The 17,064-nt window shown below is 34.8% G+C and overlaps 5 protein-coding genes across 5 annotated transcripts; 2 read left to right on the top strand and 3 right to left on the bottom strand.

Annotated features, from left to right (window-relative positions):
• Window positions 1-58: 58 nt before the first annotated feature.
• Window positions 59-1,716, bottom strand: LOC106387604 (ras-related protein RABA1b-like). Its single transcript, XM_013827501.3, has 2 exons — window positions 1,391-1,716; window positions 59-634 (listed from the first exon to the last, which is right to left on the bottom strand). Exons 1-2 carry the CDS (start codon window positions 1,609-1,611, stop codon window positions 205-207), a joined length of 651 nt encoding a protein of 216 aa, XP_013682955.1. The 5' UTR covers window positions 1,612-1,716; the 3' UTR covers window positions 59-204.
• Window positions 1,717-3,399: 1,683 nt separating this feature from the next.
• On the top strand, window positions 3,400-4,177 carry LOC106387609 (precursor of CEP13). Its single transcript, XM_013827507.3, has one exon. The coding sequence runs from the start codon at window positions 3,686-3,688 to the stop codon at window positions 3,956-3,958; it is 273 nt and encodes a 90-aa protein (XP_013682961.2). The 5' UTR covers window positions 3,400-3,685; the 3' UTR covers window positions 3,959-4,177.
• A 1,985-nt stretch (window positions 4,178-6,162) lies between these two features.
• On the top strand, window positions 6,163-7,323 carry LOC106387606 (ubiquitin domain-containing protein 2-like). The gene is made up of 4 exons (XM_013827504.3): window positions 6,163-6,403; window positions 6,594-6,716; window positions 6,822-6,944; window positions 7,018-7,323. Exons 1-4 carry the CDS (start codon window positions 6,370-6,372, stop codon window positions 7,080-7,082), a joined length of 345 nt encoding a protein of 114 aa, XP_013682958.2. The 5' UTR covers window positions 6,163-6,369; the 3' UTR covers window positions 7,083-7,323.
• Window positions 7,324-7,797: 474 nt separating this feature from the next.
• Window positions 7,798-10,978, bottom strand: LOC106387602 (cytochrome P450 72C1-like). Its single transcript, XM_048738151.1, has 5 exons — window positions 10,525-10,978; window positions 9,846-10,057; window positions 8,910-9,154; window positions 8,454-8,841; window positions 7,798-8,366 (listed from the first exon to the last, which is right to left on the bottom strand). Exons 1-5 carry the CDS (start codon window positions 10,805-10,807, stop codon window positions 7,941-7,943), a joined length of 1,554 nt encoding a protein of 517 aa, XP_048594108.1. The 5' UTR covers window positions 10,808-10,978; the 3' UTR covers window positions 7,798-7,940.
• A 2,660-nt stretch (window positions 10,979-13,638) lies between these two features.
• On the bottom strand, window positions 13,639-17,048 carry LOC106453672. Its single transcript, XM_048738150.1, has 9 exons — window positions 16,153-17,048; window positions 15,933-16,069; window positions 15,427-15,759; window positions 15,049-15,360; window positions 14,772-14,971; window positions 14,551-14,693; window positions 14,357-14,447; window positions 14,093-14,276; window positions 13,639-14,015 (listed from the first exon to the last, which is right to left on the bottom strand). Exons 4-8 carry the CDS (start codon window positions 15,155-15,157, stop codon window positions 14,133-14,135), a joined length of 687 nt encoding a protein of 228 aa, XP_048594107.1. The 5' UTR covers window positions 15,158-15,360; window positions 15,427-15,759; window positions 15,933-16,069; window positions 16,153-17,048; the 3' UTR covers window positions 13,639-14,015; window positions 14,093-14,132.
• Between the last annotated feature and the right edge of the window lie 16 nt (window positions 17,049-17,064).

The raw sequence follows: 17,064 nt of genomic DNA, 5'->3' as shown, positions 1-17,064 counted from the left end.
CACACCCTGGCTCAGTTGCTGATGTAGTCAGGAACTGGATGACTAACAATACATGAAATGAAGTTAAAGAAACACTATATAATGTATAGTCTAAAACTCATATAGATGTCAATATTATTACAAAACAACAACAGAACCAAACAATGGACCATGGGTGGCTATAATTCTCACTCACAACAGATTACAAAAAAAAAAAAAAAGACTTCAACTTGAGCAGCAGCCGAGTTTCTTCAAAGCAGAGACATCGTTTTTAACTTCGATTTTCTCCCCTTTTGGAACAGATCCGTTCCCATCTTCACCAGCTTCCATTTGCTTCTTGCTTGTGATACGGTAAATCTGCGTCAAAACCTCTGCAAAGGCTTCCTCAACGTTGGTGGCTTCAAGTGCAGATGTTTCCATGAAGCAAAGCGACTCCTGCTCAGCGTATGATTTCCCATCTTCCGTGGGAACAGCTAGCAAATGTCGCAGGTCAGATTTGTTGCCAACGAGCATCACCACAATGTTTGGGTCCGTGTGGTTCTTGAGCTCCTTTAACCACCGGTCAACGTTCTCAAAAGTTGCACGGCGGGTGGTATCATATACTAGGAGCGCCCCAACGGCTCCACGGTAGTATGCACTCGTGATGGCACGGTACCTGTGACCAGAATCAAACAGAGAATCAATGATAAATAGAGCAAATGTGATAATAAAGCAATAGGCTTTTTAATCATTGGTCATACAAGAATATTCATATCCTAATCTAGATCAAGGACTCGAGGATGCGCATACTGATCTAATATTCAACAATTCTGCTATAAACTAATTTGCTAAATCAAAGAAGACAGTGAAAAAAATCGTTTCGACTGGAGGAAACCTCCAGATTAATCCATGTCTTTGCACTTTTATTCCACATCAGCCTTAGCAGCAAACCAAGTAGTAAAAGTGAGCAAGCTCTTTGCTTTCATTCTACAATAGTCTCTATGGCAGTGTTCCTGATTCTACTGATCATTAATCACATGCTCTTGATCATCCATCCAAATAAAGATCTAACTCAAGCAAATCATGGTCTTATTGAGTCAAACACAGAGACTAGTTTTCAGAAGAGAGGCTATTATTTAATCTACAGTTACATTATTAGCTACCCTCCTTCAATGATATGGTCAAATGAAGTCAAACCATTCTCAAAAGGAACAGTTTTTAAGTTTAAAAAGTCAACGGAGAAGACTCTGTTTAACACACATTCACTACTCCAAATCCTAAAAACTAGACCTTTAAAAACGAACTCAATACCCAAATTACCAAATAAAGATATGTAGATTCAATTCCAATGTAGGCTCGCTCATGAGCTAGATCTGTGCAAAGGAGCTAGTGATCTTAAAAACCGAAGAACGAAACAAAAAAAAAAACGAACCTTTCTTGACCAGCTGTATCCCAAATCTGAGCCTTGACGACCTTCTCATCGACTTTCAAGGTCCGAGTGGCGAACTCGACGCCAATGGTGGATTTAGACTCGAGATTGAACTCGTTTTTGGTGAATCTGGAGAGGAGGTTCGATTTGCCTACTCCGGAATCGCCTATGAGTACGACTTTGAAGAGGTAATCGTAGTCATCTTCCACTTTGTACCCTGCCATTATCTCAGGTGCTTCCTTCTCCTCCGCAGCGATTGATCTGAAGAGAGAGAGAGAGAGAGGAGTGTGAAGGTGTAAACTGAGATTTGAAATAAACTCGCCAAAAGTGATGTGAGAGAGTTAACGTGACTGTTGGTGATGGTCTGTGATGATAGGATGAGATCTGAGCCGTTGATCTGTTGAGCGCGTAGGTGACTGTGGGGATTTCGATGATGTTTTTGACGGATTTACCCTTGACGTTTTAATGCCATGTGAGGTATAGTTAATCACTGTAAAGCAAAGGTTTAGTGCCGTAAATGCCGTTTATACAACTATTGTGTGCATGTGTGTGTGTTTCCTTTTGAGAAATTATACGATTAGTGTGTGTTTGATTGAGCTCATGTAACGAATAAAGGAATCCTGAAGAATTAGAAAAAGAAAAAAAAAATCAAATCAACTTTAGATCATATGTTGCATATATCAACTATAAAGTTAATATATAATAATAATACTTGTTAGAATCTAATTAATCGATAAAAGAAAACAAGATGTGATAAATTGCTATCTTTAATTTGATAGTCACATAAAGTACAATCTTTCTCCTACGACTCTCAGTTTTGCTTCTTAAGCTTTCTTCTTGTCTTGTGATCATCTATCCTAGCACTAGTGGAGTTTGGATAGGCTCTTGAATCTTACATGTTTGCTCTCGATTGGACTCTATTGAGCTTATGTCTAACCAAAGCATAAAATCATTTGTGTTCTGATGAATGAACTCCCGTCCGTCTTATAGACCAGGTTACTACTTATACCACGTTCATTTTTAGCAGCAAGAGTCTTGATTTACTCATTTGTTTTATGAACTGTTTGTTTCTTCGTTAATGTTTTCATTACTTGTAGAACAGTACAAAAATAATTTCCGAACCCTAAACCTAGGCCTCTTCTTGGGTATTGATAACTCAATAAGTTTAATATACTAAAATTATGTCAATTTGTAATGTTTATTTAACCAAGTTTATGTTTTCACTAGATCTTCAATTATAGAGGTATGAAAAGTAACATTTTAAACATATAATTGTGTCCCGTGGATAAAATTTTGCTACATACACACAAAAGTCCAAAAATAAAAGCAGGCTCATAATACTAGTAATTGCCACAGTAATAATGAGCCATAGAAATAATTAACTTTTCGACTATGAATATGAAGAAAATATCACTCCCTCAAGTTTTCTGGTCTCTTACGTTTTCTCAGTCAGGAACTTGCTAAGATAAATATTTAACTGAATGACAAAACAAATTTGTTTCGTGCATTTCTTGATGTTTGTAGTGTTACATTTCTATGTCGAGCTCAATTTTGCTATTCTTATAGGAGTAAATTATATGCGGAATTATTAATACAAAAATGCTAGTACTATTTACGTTTTGTAAATACCAATCAGACGCATGTAGGGTGAGAGATTTATTGGTTTGCTGTTTTGTAAGCTACTGCTCAGGAAGTTGGCCTTTCAAGCGCTTATTTTTCACCTTTGGAAGCAGAGGAACAACCTGGTTCATAACAATATCTCTCAGCCTTACTCTGTTGTCTTCAGGGGCTTAGACAGGGAGATGAGGAATATCATTTCCTCTAGGAGGTCGAACAAGCACTTCAGATCACTTATGGTGTTGTGGATACGATAAGTGTTAAAGTTATCCATAGGTTGGATGTTGTTGTTTCATCTTGTTTTTTCTTTTTTTTTGCCAAGATGATTCAAAACTAAGATCTTGCTTCTGTAAAATCTTCTTTCATTTATATGATATTTACAATTTAGCACAAAAAAAAAAAAAAAAAAAGCAGAACATATGTGTATATATTAATTGATTATCCATTATTTACAATCACAAATACTGTTCTGTATATATACGAACTCACCAATTTAGTTCATATGTACCTAACCCAAATTACCATTGACCTAGATTTACTCCATTTCCTTCCTCTATATATAGATCCACTCTATCATCATTCATCTACACAAAACACATTACAAACTCCAAAAAATAAAGCCAAAACTTTCCTTGCTTCACCAATAATTAACCCCTACTATTATAAAGTTAATCATAGGAAATGGCTTGTCCAAGGGTCTCCATTTTGACTATTTGCTTATTACTTTTTGTTGTAGGATTTGCCTCGCAACCTTGTGAAGCTAGAAAGGTTTTAATGCCTTACAATGCAAGCAAGGGATTGTTTCTTAGTGCCTTACCAAAGGGTAATGTGCCACCTTCGGGTCCAAGCGACAAGGGTCACACTTCTCAGCCGGAGGATTATTTGGACAAGCATATGGTGCCGGAGATTCACCGCCAACTAGGATCAGTCCCTAGCCCCGGCGTTGGTCATTAGGCACATTGATTACCGACTTTATATATTTATTGTAGCTTTCATTTCATGATATTATCATATATCATACCTTACGGCGTCTTATGAAGAATGGTTGTTCTTGTGTGTCTTTATATATGATCTAATACCAAGTACTGAAATAGATGTGTTTTGTGTGTGTGTGTGTGTGTGTGTGTGTGTGTGTGATTAGTAACTGACTAATAAAGAATCATTATTTTACAATTTCTTTGAGATCTGTTTTAACGTGTGCTATGGTATATGTATTTAACTACATGCAGCTCTTTGTCGCGTTCAAAAAGATTCAAAAACAAATAGTAGTTATTTGCGTATAACTTTATAAGTTTTTAACAATTCAAAAGCTTCGCTTTGGCATTTCTATAGAAAAAAATATTCTGGTCTTCTGGATCACACACGAATATAAACAATTAAACATGATACATGAACATTTGTTTGGTGCCCACTATAATCGGGATAATGTAATATGTTGCGTACGTAAACTAAATTCATCAGGAAGGAAGCAAATAGTTATAAGCCTTGTCTTTATAAGTGAAAATTATTCAAAAGCTCAGTTAAAAAAAACAATAATTCAAAAGCTCCGCTTTGGCCCTTTTGTAGAGCAAAAGTTGATGAATTGACTTTGTCAAAAAAAAAAGTTGATGAATTGACAATAATCTACAATTATTTCTGTTTTTACGTAAGAGCCTACACGTCTTCCTCCATCTTGTTGACGCTTATTTCTTCTATGAATAGTTTCAGAGTTTAAGAAAAAAAAGGAAAATGAAAATAGACGTGCAATAATATAAGGAACACTATTATTGCTCATCGCCGAGATCATACTGTTTAAGGACTAACCTTTTGTCATGAAGCTTCTTCTCTCACTTTCCTCTTTTGTATGTTCTTAATAAGTTTAATTAACTAACCAACTAGTAAGATGGAGCCGCTGATTACACATTATATATCTTTGACTACTTATAGATCTATACACAAACCATCTAAACCCGAGTGTCTTACACAAAACAGAACTATTAGGTATCAGGTTAGATTATATGGCACGCAAATGTTATATCAAAAGTTGAATCAAATATGTTGTCAGATAAACGTGGTTCTAAATCTGTCGAAGAGACGTTTTATAATTTGTGCTTTACTTCAAAACCCAAAGCCGAGTTTAAATCGTTCAAGTTGGGTCATTATCACAGTCCATATAAATCTTGGTAAATTTGCATTATTCTAGATTTGTTTTGAAACTTGTAAACCACGTTAATTTCGTTATCAGCATGTGAATCGTACCAATTTAACTTTTATAACATTGATGGATGGTGCGTATTACTTAGAAGAAAACCCATTAGTCTTAGTTTCTTTAATTTGATAATGATCTATCAATTGAAGTTTATTCACACTTTGCATGGTATAGTAAATTACGACATCGGCCAGCTTGATCTGACATGACCACACACACAGCTTGATTGGTGCATATTCACACATTTAAATCTAAAAGGAACCGTTGTTTGGAATCTTATTTGGTTGTTTTGTAGGGGATATATATGCCACGGTCATAGTTTCAATGGTTAGGATAAGCTGACTTGGCACATTAATTCACACCTAAGTCCGTTAAGTTATTCCTACTTTAAAAAAATCATGGCTTCGTCTCTATACACAGCACTAATTCATATTCTAGTGTAACAGAAGGGTGAAACTGCATGTCGGTAAAGCCTTTCTCAAAAAAAAAAAACTGCATGTCGGTAGAAGTAGGAATAGTTTCTCCTTTCAAACGACACGCTGTGTTCATCTAAAAATAAGGAACAACACAATGTGTACATGAAAAATGACGCCAAGTAATTTCTTAACATTTCAAAACAACTCTGTTCGTCGCCAGGTTTAGAATTAAATACCAGAAAAAAAGAGGAAAAACAATCAAACTCAGAGTAGATATTTTATTTTCTTTAACGTAAAACAACAACTTTTTTTGTATAATAAAAAACAAGCAACTCATTTTGGATTAGATTAAAAGGTTATGTATAGAATAAAATTAAGAAGGATATCTAGAAACATTCTCTACAATATATGCTTTACATATATATAGGTATTACATATGTGTTATATATAGCATGAAATATTCTATAAGATATTGTGTAGTAAAAAAAGTATGATCTTATCTTTAACCATAATTAGGTAGATGATGAAATTCCAAACTACCACACATTTGTGGCTCACGAGTTTCCCACTTTGAACAGACCAAACATTATGTATTGAAAAAGAAGAAATAGATCAACCCTTGTGATTCACGAGATAACGCAAACCATTGTCTCTCATCTCTACAAATAAAAAAATCTCTCTTTCTCTTCTACGTGTCTACAAATCTTTACACCTTTGCCTCTCTCTCTTTTCGTTCGTTGTTGGTTATCAAAGGAAGACAAATGGGTTGCTCTAGTTCAACAGCCAAGGCAGAAGGTACTCCCTCACTCTCTCTTCTCTATAGAGGTTAATAAAGATATGAATCGGATCAAAGTTATAGTAAGATCATATGCACACACATCTTTTTCTTGACTGTTCTTAGTTTCTAGGCGTCCATTCACTATTTTAGGGCACCACATATATATAGGAGCATGTCTGTGTGTGTGATGTGATTATGTGTTCGTAGGGAGAAAGGAAAAGATTAGAAGGCCAAAATCATGGAAACATCCTCAGCCAATATCAAGAGCTGAGCTCACACAGATGCGAGAGGAGTTTTGGGACACAGCTCCTCACTATGGAGGCAAAAAAGGTGATGATCACATTAACTAAACCTGAAAAAAAAACACATTCATAGATGTATATACTATCTCCATTTATGCAAAGTGTTCACAACTTTTGTGTTATATGTAAACAGAGATATGGGATGCGTTAAGAGCTGCAGCAGAAGAAGAGGACTTATCTCTTGCGCAAACCATAATCGAGAGTGCTGGTGTGATTGTCCACAACGCTGACCTCACCATTTGTTACGATGAGAAAGGTAAAATGATATAAAATAAATCTAATTCTGTAAAAGGTTATTGGTTTAGTAGTTGAGGTGTTTTTTATTGCAGGTTCCAAATATGAATTGCCTAAATATGTTTTAAGGGATCCTTCAAACTTGATCAGAACCAAATAAAGTAAGAAGAAGTAGGAGACAAGCTCGTTTGTGTATGTTTGTTTGTCGTCCAGGGAATCATGAATCATGTGTTTTGACTTACTTATATGGTTATCTTTGCTTGGATTTGTCATGCGAGACTATGCGTATGTGAGGATTGACATGATGATATTTACAAACTTCCATAGAATTCGTCATAGTTTTTTTTTTTAACATAAAGAAGCAGCTTTGATTAATAAATAGTACGAGTCTCTTTACCTAATTACCATAATCTCTAACAATAATTGTAATTTACTTCTCTATCTTGTGATCCTTCTTTCTCTAGATACGTCAGCTCCTCTTTTATCGTGTGAAATTCGATATGAAAAAATGAATAAAAACAAGTATAACTCTGCACTGCATTAAAACAAAATACAGTTAAGCGAAGATAACATAACAAATCATTTTATGATTGACCTGATTAGTGGTTACCTCGCAAGAGACGCATTAATTTGACACCAAGCAATTGGAAAGCAGTTATATTTGTGTTCTTTCTTTCATTTTTTATACGATTCAGAAAACAAGAAAAGAAAAGATATAGTTATGAAAATTATATACAACTCTTGAGGATATATATGGTGAGGTTTAATCTTGAAGGATTGATTAGCTTTACATAGTATTTAACTGAGGAAACTGTAACACTCTTGTTTGTCTTTTTTTTTGTAACAACACTCTTGTTTGTTTATACACACAAATATTTGTTACTGTATGTCATAAAGGATTAATAAAAAGAGAGTTTACATTTTAAAGATTATAATATTTTTCTTATATACAAAAACACCCAAATAAAACTTTTTAACCAGATTCAAACAGCACTTACTACACCTTAGTCTACCTCCTCTACACTTTTCTAATGATCAAATGAACTCCATGTTGTGGGAATGTAGTTGCAGCTGGGAAAGGAGCATGAGTATACAATGGAGAGAGCTCCACACTAAACATTTGAAGAACCTTTGCCACAAAGAGCTTAGCTTGCAACATCGAGAAGTTTTGGCCAATACATGTCCGAGGTCCGGAGCCAAACGGCAAGAAAGAGAGTCTTCCTTTGGTTGCGCTTGCAACACCATTGACGAATCTCTCGGGCTTAAACTGTTTCACATCCTCTCCCCAAAGATCAGGATCATGGTGCACCAAGATCATTGGTATTGTGATCACAACTCCTTCGGGTAAAGAGAATCTCTCTAGCTTCACCTCTTGTTTAGTTATTCGACATGTGAAGTAAGCTGGTGAGTAGAATCTTAGAACTTCATGGAGGATCATTGATACCTAATGGTAATGGCCCAAATCAAAAGTTATACACATCTATTTTTATTGTTGTATTGTGGTTTAATATGTATTGAAAATGTTACTTACAACTTTCAGGTGGCTTAGCCCTTCAAAATCTGGCTCGTTGTCACCAAACGCCTTAGAGATCTCGTCTCTTGCTTTGGTTTGCCATTCTTGGTGTTGGCTTAGTGCAACAAGTGTCCAAACAAACAGTGAAGCAGTCACGTTTTGACCAGCTAGATAGAAAGCCTTACAATCATCTATCAGATCGTCAATACTCAGCCCTGAAGCTGGTCCCTGTTCTTTCATTTGTTTTGTATTCGAAGTCAACATGGAGCACAACAAGTCGCTGTTCTTGTCGGTATTTCTTCCTCTTTGTATCTCCTTCTCTTTGGTCTCAATCATAGCTTTAAACATAGCCCTCATGTCCCTTTCGGTTTCTCTCAACCTCTTGTTGAACTTTGTTGGTAAAAATCTGTTAAAATTTGCAAATATTAAAAAGGGTTGATTCATCAAAGTATAATAAAATTATATTTAACGTACTTCGATCCAGGAATATAAACGGAACGAATAGTTTGGAGACCAAGATCGATCTGTTCTTGGTGGATTTGAAAGATATTGATGCCATCTTTGTAGGAATCACCAAAAGAAGCACGAGCAAGCATGTTTCTGGCTAAGTCATGACAGTAAGTCCATGCATCAAGTTCCACTGTTCCTTTTGGTGAAGCTAGTTTCTCCCATTCTTCTAACATCTCTTTGCAACTCGAGTTGAATGCTGGAAGTATGCTCTGTCCATTTTGAAAACATGAAAAATATAAATGTGATTACCGTTGAAAAAAGTAAAACCAGTCTCATACAAAAATTTACAAACATGGGTTACTGATATATCATTATCACCATTTATTCATTGATATTATTTTCTGTTTCTTTAAAATAATGAAATGATAGCCTAACAAAAAGATGATGTGTTAGAAATTCTTGATTTGAAATATGATTTCATCTTTTTGTAATGTGCCTTTTTGGCATTTTCTCTTCTTTCGCTTTTAGACTTCTATAGTTTGGGGTTGGCGTCTAGTTCTTTGTGGTCTTGTTCTCTGTTTATTCCTTTTTCTATAAATACCTTTTTAGTTATTTATCTATTGTTGTTTAAGTGATCAAAATTCTCAGACGTAACTGATCTGACTTTCTTTTTCGGAAAAGGTGGAAAAGAGAATGAAACTGATAAAAATCAAAAGAATGAGAGGAAAATGACGTCCATGAAGTTCACTTTATGTCAGAGTTAAAAAAACCTAATTATTTTTAAACATAGTTATTGGAGTCAAAATGAGCATGCATAATACCTGTATATTCTGTGGGGGATGTTCTCTAATATCTATTGTAATCGCAGTCACAGTATACAGAAAAACTCTTTAAACCTATAGCCTTCTTTCTCTTGGCATATTTATTCATCACATCACTTTACCAAAATAATATAAATACCTTCAAACTGTCGATACGAAAAGCAGGATTAAGAATGCTTCGATGTTTGGACCAAGTAGGACCTTCGTGATTGAGAAGACCACTGAGGAAAACATGATACCCAATCTTTGGTTTTGGAAAGAGTTCATGTCTCGACATTATCTCTCGTAATGTCTCTGGATCTGTTACTATCACGTTCGGGTACGGTCCGTACCATGTGAAACACTTCTTCCCTGTCATATGGAGAACATAAATTGATTATTACCATTTGTTAAAATTTAGTACAACTAGTTTTATATATGAAACAAAACACACACAAGAATGATGAGAAGTAATTTGATATGAATTATGATACGCTAAAGAGTATTAGTATTATTTTTTATAAGCGAACTAGATTTCGATGATAAACCAGAAAATATATATCAGATTTAGATCTTAGTTATGCAAGTGTGCAAACAAAACCATAATAATATGTATACACGTAGCCCTTCCCTCTCTGTTCATACTTTGAAAATAATAGAGACTCAAGATGAACAAGATGAAACTCCTAACCAAATTAAAAAAATATTTTTTTTTCTTATGAATGTAACACAAGACCGAGTTAATTTGGTTCTTGTTTACTTAGATTCACATTTTCTCTCCAATGACTATACAAAAACACCTAAAACATGAGAAATATGTTTAGTTAAATGGATCATACCATGGTTTAGAACAGTGTGATGGAGAAAAGGCATCATTCGAGGGACAAAATCGGCGGTGAGAGGGAGAGGAAGAGAGTGAGCAACTTGATCCATCTTATTACTCTCACTCATGTCTCCCATCAAAACTCTGTAAGAGTTCCCAGAAAAACCTTGTTTCTTCAGATACTTCTCCAGTCTCTTTGGCCTTAACCAAACCCAATTCACAGCTTTCCATACCCAGTTCAGTATCAAGATCAAGAACCCGATCAAGAACACTTTTCTTACTGCAGTTATCTCAATCATCTTTATATTTGGTTACGTTCTTGATCTATGAAGAGAAGAGAGGAAGAGAAAGGAGACAAGACTATAATGATGATGCTTATTAGTCTCATAAGTTGACTACATATTTTGGAGGCAGCTGTGTATATTATATAGAGAAAATATATGTAATAATTCGATGTATGGCAATGAATTTATAACAACAATTTAGCAAAAAAGAATTTATAACAACAAGCTCTTTGCTGTTTCCAAAAATTAAATTTTGTCTTCCTTACGCTACATGCATGTGGCTTTATTGCATGAGTATTTAGTGTATTTCTTCTTTTTTTGGACATCATTTAGTGTACTAGGGGAGGTCCGCGCTACGCGCGGGATTTGATGGATTAGTTTTAAAAAAAAATTAATTTTGTGTAAATTTAATTTTGTGTAAATTTTATGTATGTTGAGTTGTGCGTGAGTGTGATTATGTTGTCTACAACAAATTTCAACTACATAACTTAAAATTAGAGGTGGGTGTTCGGGTATCCGTTCGGCTTCGGTTCGGATCTATTCGGATTTCGGATGTAAAGATTTCAACCCCATTCGGGTATTTTTAAATTTTGGTTCGGGTTCGGTTTGGATCTTCGCGGGTTCGGTTCGGGTTCGGATAACCCATTTAAATTATTTTTAAAATTTTCATATTCATTATATGCTTAAAATTTCTCAAAATATATAAAATAAAATAATATATTACATATAAATTTGTATAATATGTGTCAAAATACCTAAAATTAACATATAAATTAGTTTGATTTGAATATTTGGATAGCAAATCAATAGATATTTCAAGTATTTTGATGTTTTGAATATATTTTAGCTATTTTAGATATTTACTTTTCACTATTTATATATATTTTCAAGTATTTTAGACAACTTAAAAGTATCTTATATATTTTTGATGTTTTTAATATATATTAAATCTAAAAATAAGTATTATATTTAGGTATATAAATCTATTTCGGTTACATTTGGGTACTCGAGATACTTCGGTTCGGGTCGGATTCGGTTTCAGTTCTTTAGATACCAAAATTTTGAACCCGTTCGGATATTTTATCAATTTTGGTTCGAGTTCGGTACTACTTTTTCGGATCGGATTCGGTTCGGTTCTTCGGATCCAGGTTTTTTGCCCAGCCCTACTTAAAATTATCGAATTTTTATTGTTTTTGTTGTTTAAATCAAACTGTTAGCTTTTATAGGGTTCAGTTTTATAACACTATAAAATTCGTAAATCAATCGAATTTGATCAAAAGAGAATGAGACTGAGTTTTCTAATACAATTATATCCTTTTGTTGTGAGGATATATAAAATAGAGGAGAATAATGTTTTATTTAGAAGTTAAAACAATTGTATCCTTTTGTTGTCAAAGTTAATATAGTTGTTTTGTAGAATGTTGGTAATTGTTATTATTAAAAAAATTAGTTGTTTTTGCGTTTGTTTGATTTTTTGTGTTGATTATAGTAGTTTATATATTATGTAATTAATCGTACTAATAAGGAAAATATGGAGAAATAAGAAACAAAAAGAAAAAACAGTAAAAGCAACAAATGTATTATTTTAAATGGAAAAACTGAGTACAACTTATTGTACGTGAAAATAGAAAACATTTCGACTAAAATATTATGTCTCGGCATATAGACCATTTTATTATGTTCATTCGAATACAGTCAATTATGCATTGGTGATGATAGATATGGTTGCATTGCAATGAATTTATAACATGGCCTTTTACAATCTTGTCAATGCATGCAAAATTCATCTTCTTCTGCCGGTGAGGGTGCTCGTCTCTCAGCAAGCAGGTTTGCTGTAGATATTGATGTTGAGATCTCTCTTGGCATTCTATCTGTTGGTTATGTTTTGGAGTCAAATGAAAGAGCATAATTTGGTTCTGGGTCCATGTTTATTGGTATAGAGGTGAAGTAATTCCATATTCTATCTTGATGTATTTATGAGGTCACACATCTGGGGTTTTACCTTAGGTGGCCTCTTCTTGAAACATATAGTTACTATGATGTAGAGGTTTATTATTTATTGTTTGCGACTTTGCATTATTTGTATTTATGAAAAAGTAACATTGAGATATGGATATTATTAGATGAATATATATCAATTAAACCTATTTCTGATAACTGTTTAGTAAATTATTTGTATGTTGTTAATAAAAATAGTAGATAATTTTAACATGATATAACGTTATTTTTGTTTTTAGAATAAGCTTTTGTTTGTTCAAATATAACATAGAAGGCTTTCTAATTTACATATGATAAGCAATAACTGACCAAATATTAAATATTATTACGTCTTCTTGAAGCATGTGATCCGTTAATTTGGGGTCATGTTTTAATTCTAATTTTATTACTAATCATTATTCTATTAATTTTTAGTGTTAGTTGTATTTTCAATAAGTTACATTGTATGTAGTATTTTAATATAAGCGAGTGCTTAGATCCATGTTTTCTTTTTCTTTTTTTTTTGAAAAAAGGCTTTGCTTAGATCCATGTTGGTAATTTATTTTTCCCTTCTTTTTATAAGTTTTAATAGTGTTAAATACTAAATAGTACTTTATTCTTGGGGGATTGTATTTATTTATGAGTTTTTTAGTAAGCATATAAAAGTTGGTAAGCCGTATAAATATTTGATGTTCGGATACAAACACATGGGCAGTGTGTATAAGATTATATAGTGACGTATACGTACATCTCATGTTATGATATACTATAGTAAAATGCTATGAAATCGACATTTCGAAGTTAGTGGTTTGAACTCTTGGTCTTTTATATTATAGTAGTCTTGAGTTACATAAAAATGAATACTCAAGTAATATTAATAGACTCATATTCCATTTCAAGCAGTCTTTGAGCTATCCAAGTATGAATAAGGATCTTAAATACAAAACAACTGGAGTACGTGATAGATTTTATACAGCTTGTGTGTAACCAAACATAAACTAACCAATATTTAAAGACCAAGTTGTCAACAAAACAGGGGAAAAAACAGATGCATAAGCATTATTGAAAGCGGAAAATACTGCATCATAACTTCAAGACTTCAAGTATCCAATCATCTCCACCTATGCCTTACGGCATTCTTCTTAACTTCTGAGGATCCTTGCACCTGACTGCTACCACCAGTCTCCACCTTAGAACGAACCGAGATGGCACCACTGTTGTTGTCTCCATTGTCATCATCGCCTCCCTATTCAGACCAAACTAACATGTTAATATCTGCATACTGTGAAGCTAACTGACTGTAATATAGTACATGGAACTTACATTGTCAACAAATTGAGAGAGCGGCATACAGTCACATTCACTAAGGATGGGGAGATCGTAAAGGTTTGATGGTTTGCAGTGAAGTTGTATGCACCGACCTTAACCTGGAATGTGTAGGCCTACCCTCCATGCCTGCAACAAATGGAGGTGCCTGAGTGTCCTCCGGGTTCACACCATTACCAGCCTGAGGAAGCAACGGTTGAAGGCAATTTCATGAGTAAAAATTCAAGACAAAGATGCATGACAGGCGGAGTAAGAACATACCAAAAGATGGCTAGTTTCATAGGCTCTCATATTATGCAGTTTTGTCATAACCCCATTAAAACAAACAACAATGGACATCTCCACCCGATATCTAGCAGGAAGTTAACATGTATCAAATCCCAAAGTTGAATATGTGCGTGGACACCAACATTAATGAATGCAAATAAGATGTGTACAAATGGTTAGACACCAACAGCATTAGTATTAGTACAATGCAGACAGGTGAAAGCTGAGACAGTGCGTTGGAGCTTTTGGTGCAGTTGGAGCAAGAAACGTAGCACAATCCCTTGTCCAGCTTGATACCAGTGACCTTCCCGGTGCAGATGAAATCAATCTCCTACATTCGTTAATCAGCAGCATCAAACTTGAACTTTAATTCATTCTCTTTTCAAATCATAATATATGGTTACTATACCTGAGAAGAAGCAGATATGACAAATTCATTGAGCTCAGCTATGCGCAGAGATTCCACTTTGGCGTAGCTCTTTAGCAATGGAGCTGCTGATGGAAGCCCAGTGTCTTGGGCAACCAGCCTGTAGAAATAAGTCTCCCCTGCGGTGGTTTCCTTGTCAAAATATATGTGTGTGCCTGAAGCAGCATTCAGAAACAGACGACCTACAAAATAAAAATGATGTAAATGTACTGAGAATAATTAAAAGGCGGACTGTGTGATGTTAAGTTCAAGTAATTACCTCCCACAATTTTGGGGTTGATACTGGCTGCAACCAGAACCCTTGGATCACCTCCCACCGATTCAAGTTGTTTGTGGAGCTTGACAGCCTGTGAGTCGAACAGACTCATTGTCACCGAAACATCACTGATAACATGTACATAAAAAAACTGATCAAAATGTAATAGTTTTTAAAGTAGACAAATTAAAATCTAAATGGATAAATATGGAAGAATTAGTAACTTATCCATTTTTATGGTTGCCATCAGACGGTTATTGTTCTGCGGAGGATCGGTGACAGTGCTCTTCACGGCAGTTATCTCACCGACGATGTCTGTGGGATGATTATTTTTAAATAAATAATCATAATAGACAAATTTACAGATAAGAAGAGCAGTACCTGGAAGCTGAGTGTTTGTGTTGGCAAGACCAAGCAGCTCGCTGTGACAACGGAACCGAAAAGATTCCACACCTATCGGAATAGCTGGTTCGAGTTATCTCATCAAAAGAGGTTGACTCACCGAAACGAATCATCATTGAGGAGTTCGACAGTTGGTAATTCAGATTACATCGGGTCACATCAAAACCGGCTTGGGGAATATAGTTAACCCGTCTTCAGATTAGGCCTGTGAGTTTCAAGCCGGTTCACCTTCACCGTCGCCGGCATCATGGTCGACTAAACATAAAATGGTCAGAAAATCTTGTTGATAAAGATTCAACACGACGGGTGATCCTATATATAATCAGGAAAATATCAAAAACAATTACTAATCAGTCCCGAAGCTCTAAACAGGAATTGATGGTAATAAGGAATCAATATGTCTGAGACATTTTAATTAAAAACCAATCTAGTTATGAACTCAAGCGGAGATACAGAAAAAACTCAAGCGGAGGAACATAACAGACCTGGGAATCAAGGAGCAACGTAGCGACTCCCATGAGTTCGCCGTCGCGTCGGACGTTCTTGACCTCCCAGAAGCGGAGCAATCAGGCTAGAACGGTGAATGAGCATCGTCCGGTCTTCGGATCGGAAAGCAAGATTGCTGCGTTAGCCATATTCTGGATATAAGTTTATTGTATTGCTTAGAGGCAAGGAGAAGATGGTTGTGATACGAAGAAAGCTTACCCTTTTATAATCAAAGCTCCACCGCTTTGCCTGAAGAAGCTCGCATTAAACATAGATAGTGGGTGATGATGTAAGAATTACTTTAAGATAGGAAATCTGTAACTGGTATAGATCGTTAGGAAGAAGTTGGAAGAACTCTCAAAGAACTCTGGTTCTGTCTCACATTTAATGGTGGAGATAAAAGGTAGTCGAAAACTCTAATACGAAACGACGTTCATCGCCATGTTTACATTTGGAGAAACTCACTATGGGCTCGCCAATCAGAATGAAGGTAAGGCCCAGATCAAATTAAAAGACAATGTAATACATAGGTTAATTAAACGCAGCGGATCAAGGGACATGACACGTGGCGAGCGCAGGAGACTCTATTTTCTGACGTGGAGGGAGGAAAAGAGAGTGAAGGTCTACTTTATGTTATAAGATTTCTTTTAAAAAAAATATGATTCATTTTCTAATATACTAAATACTTCTTTTCTGAAACTTAATATACTGAATAATACTTCCAGATTTACTTTCTTCTCTTTTTGTTTGCGTCTGTTTTTGTCGTAATTACCTACTTTTTTAACGGTGTCGTAAGTACCTACGTTAGAGAAAGGAGAGTTCTCACGCAATTCTCACCTTAATTTTAATATTTAATAAATATTTCCCTTTCAATTTTCATGAGTGACATTTAGGTAGATAATTTGAAATTAACCCTTAAATTTTATTAGTGTTAAACTTAGAAAAGTAATTAGTCACTAATGATACTGATTTGCTAGTTAAAGTGAACTTAGTCGCAGACAAAAAGTATGGAACCAGGTGGCTTTGTTCTTTGGAGACAATGAATAGCAATCTAACTCTTTAAAGAAACGCATGTGATATAGTACTATTAATCGTATATAAGATAATGTTTGTCCAACCATATCAATTAAT

The sequence above is a fragment of the Brassica napus genome, chromosome A8 (assembly GCF_020379485.1).
Source record: "Brassica napus cultivar Da-Ae chromosome A8, Da-Ae, whole genome shotgun sequence".
NCBI lineage: Eukaryota > Viridiplantae > Streptophyta > Magnoliopsida > Brassicales > Brassicaceae > Brassica > Brassica napus.
Note: the sequence above shows the minus strand (reverse complement) of the source record. Positions and strands in the feature narration are given on the sequence as shown.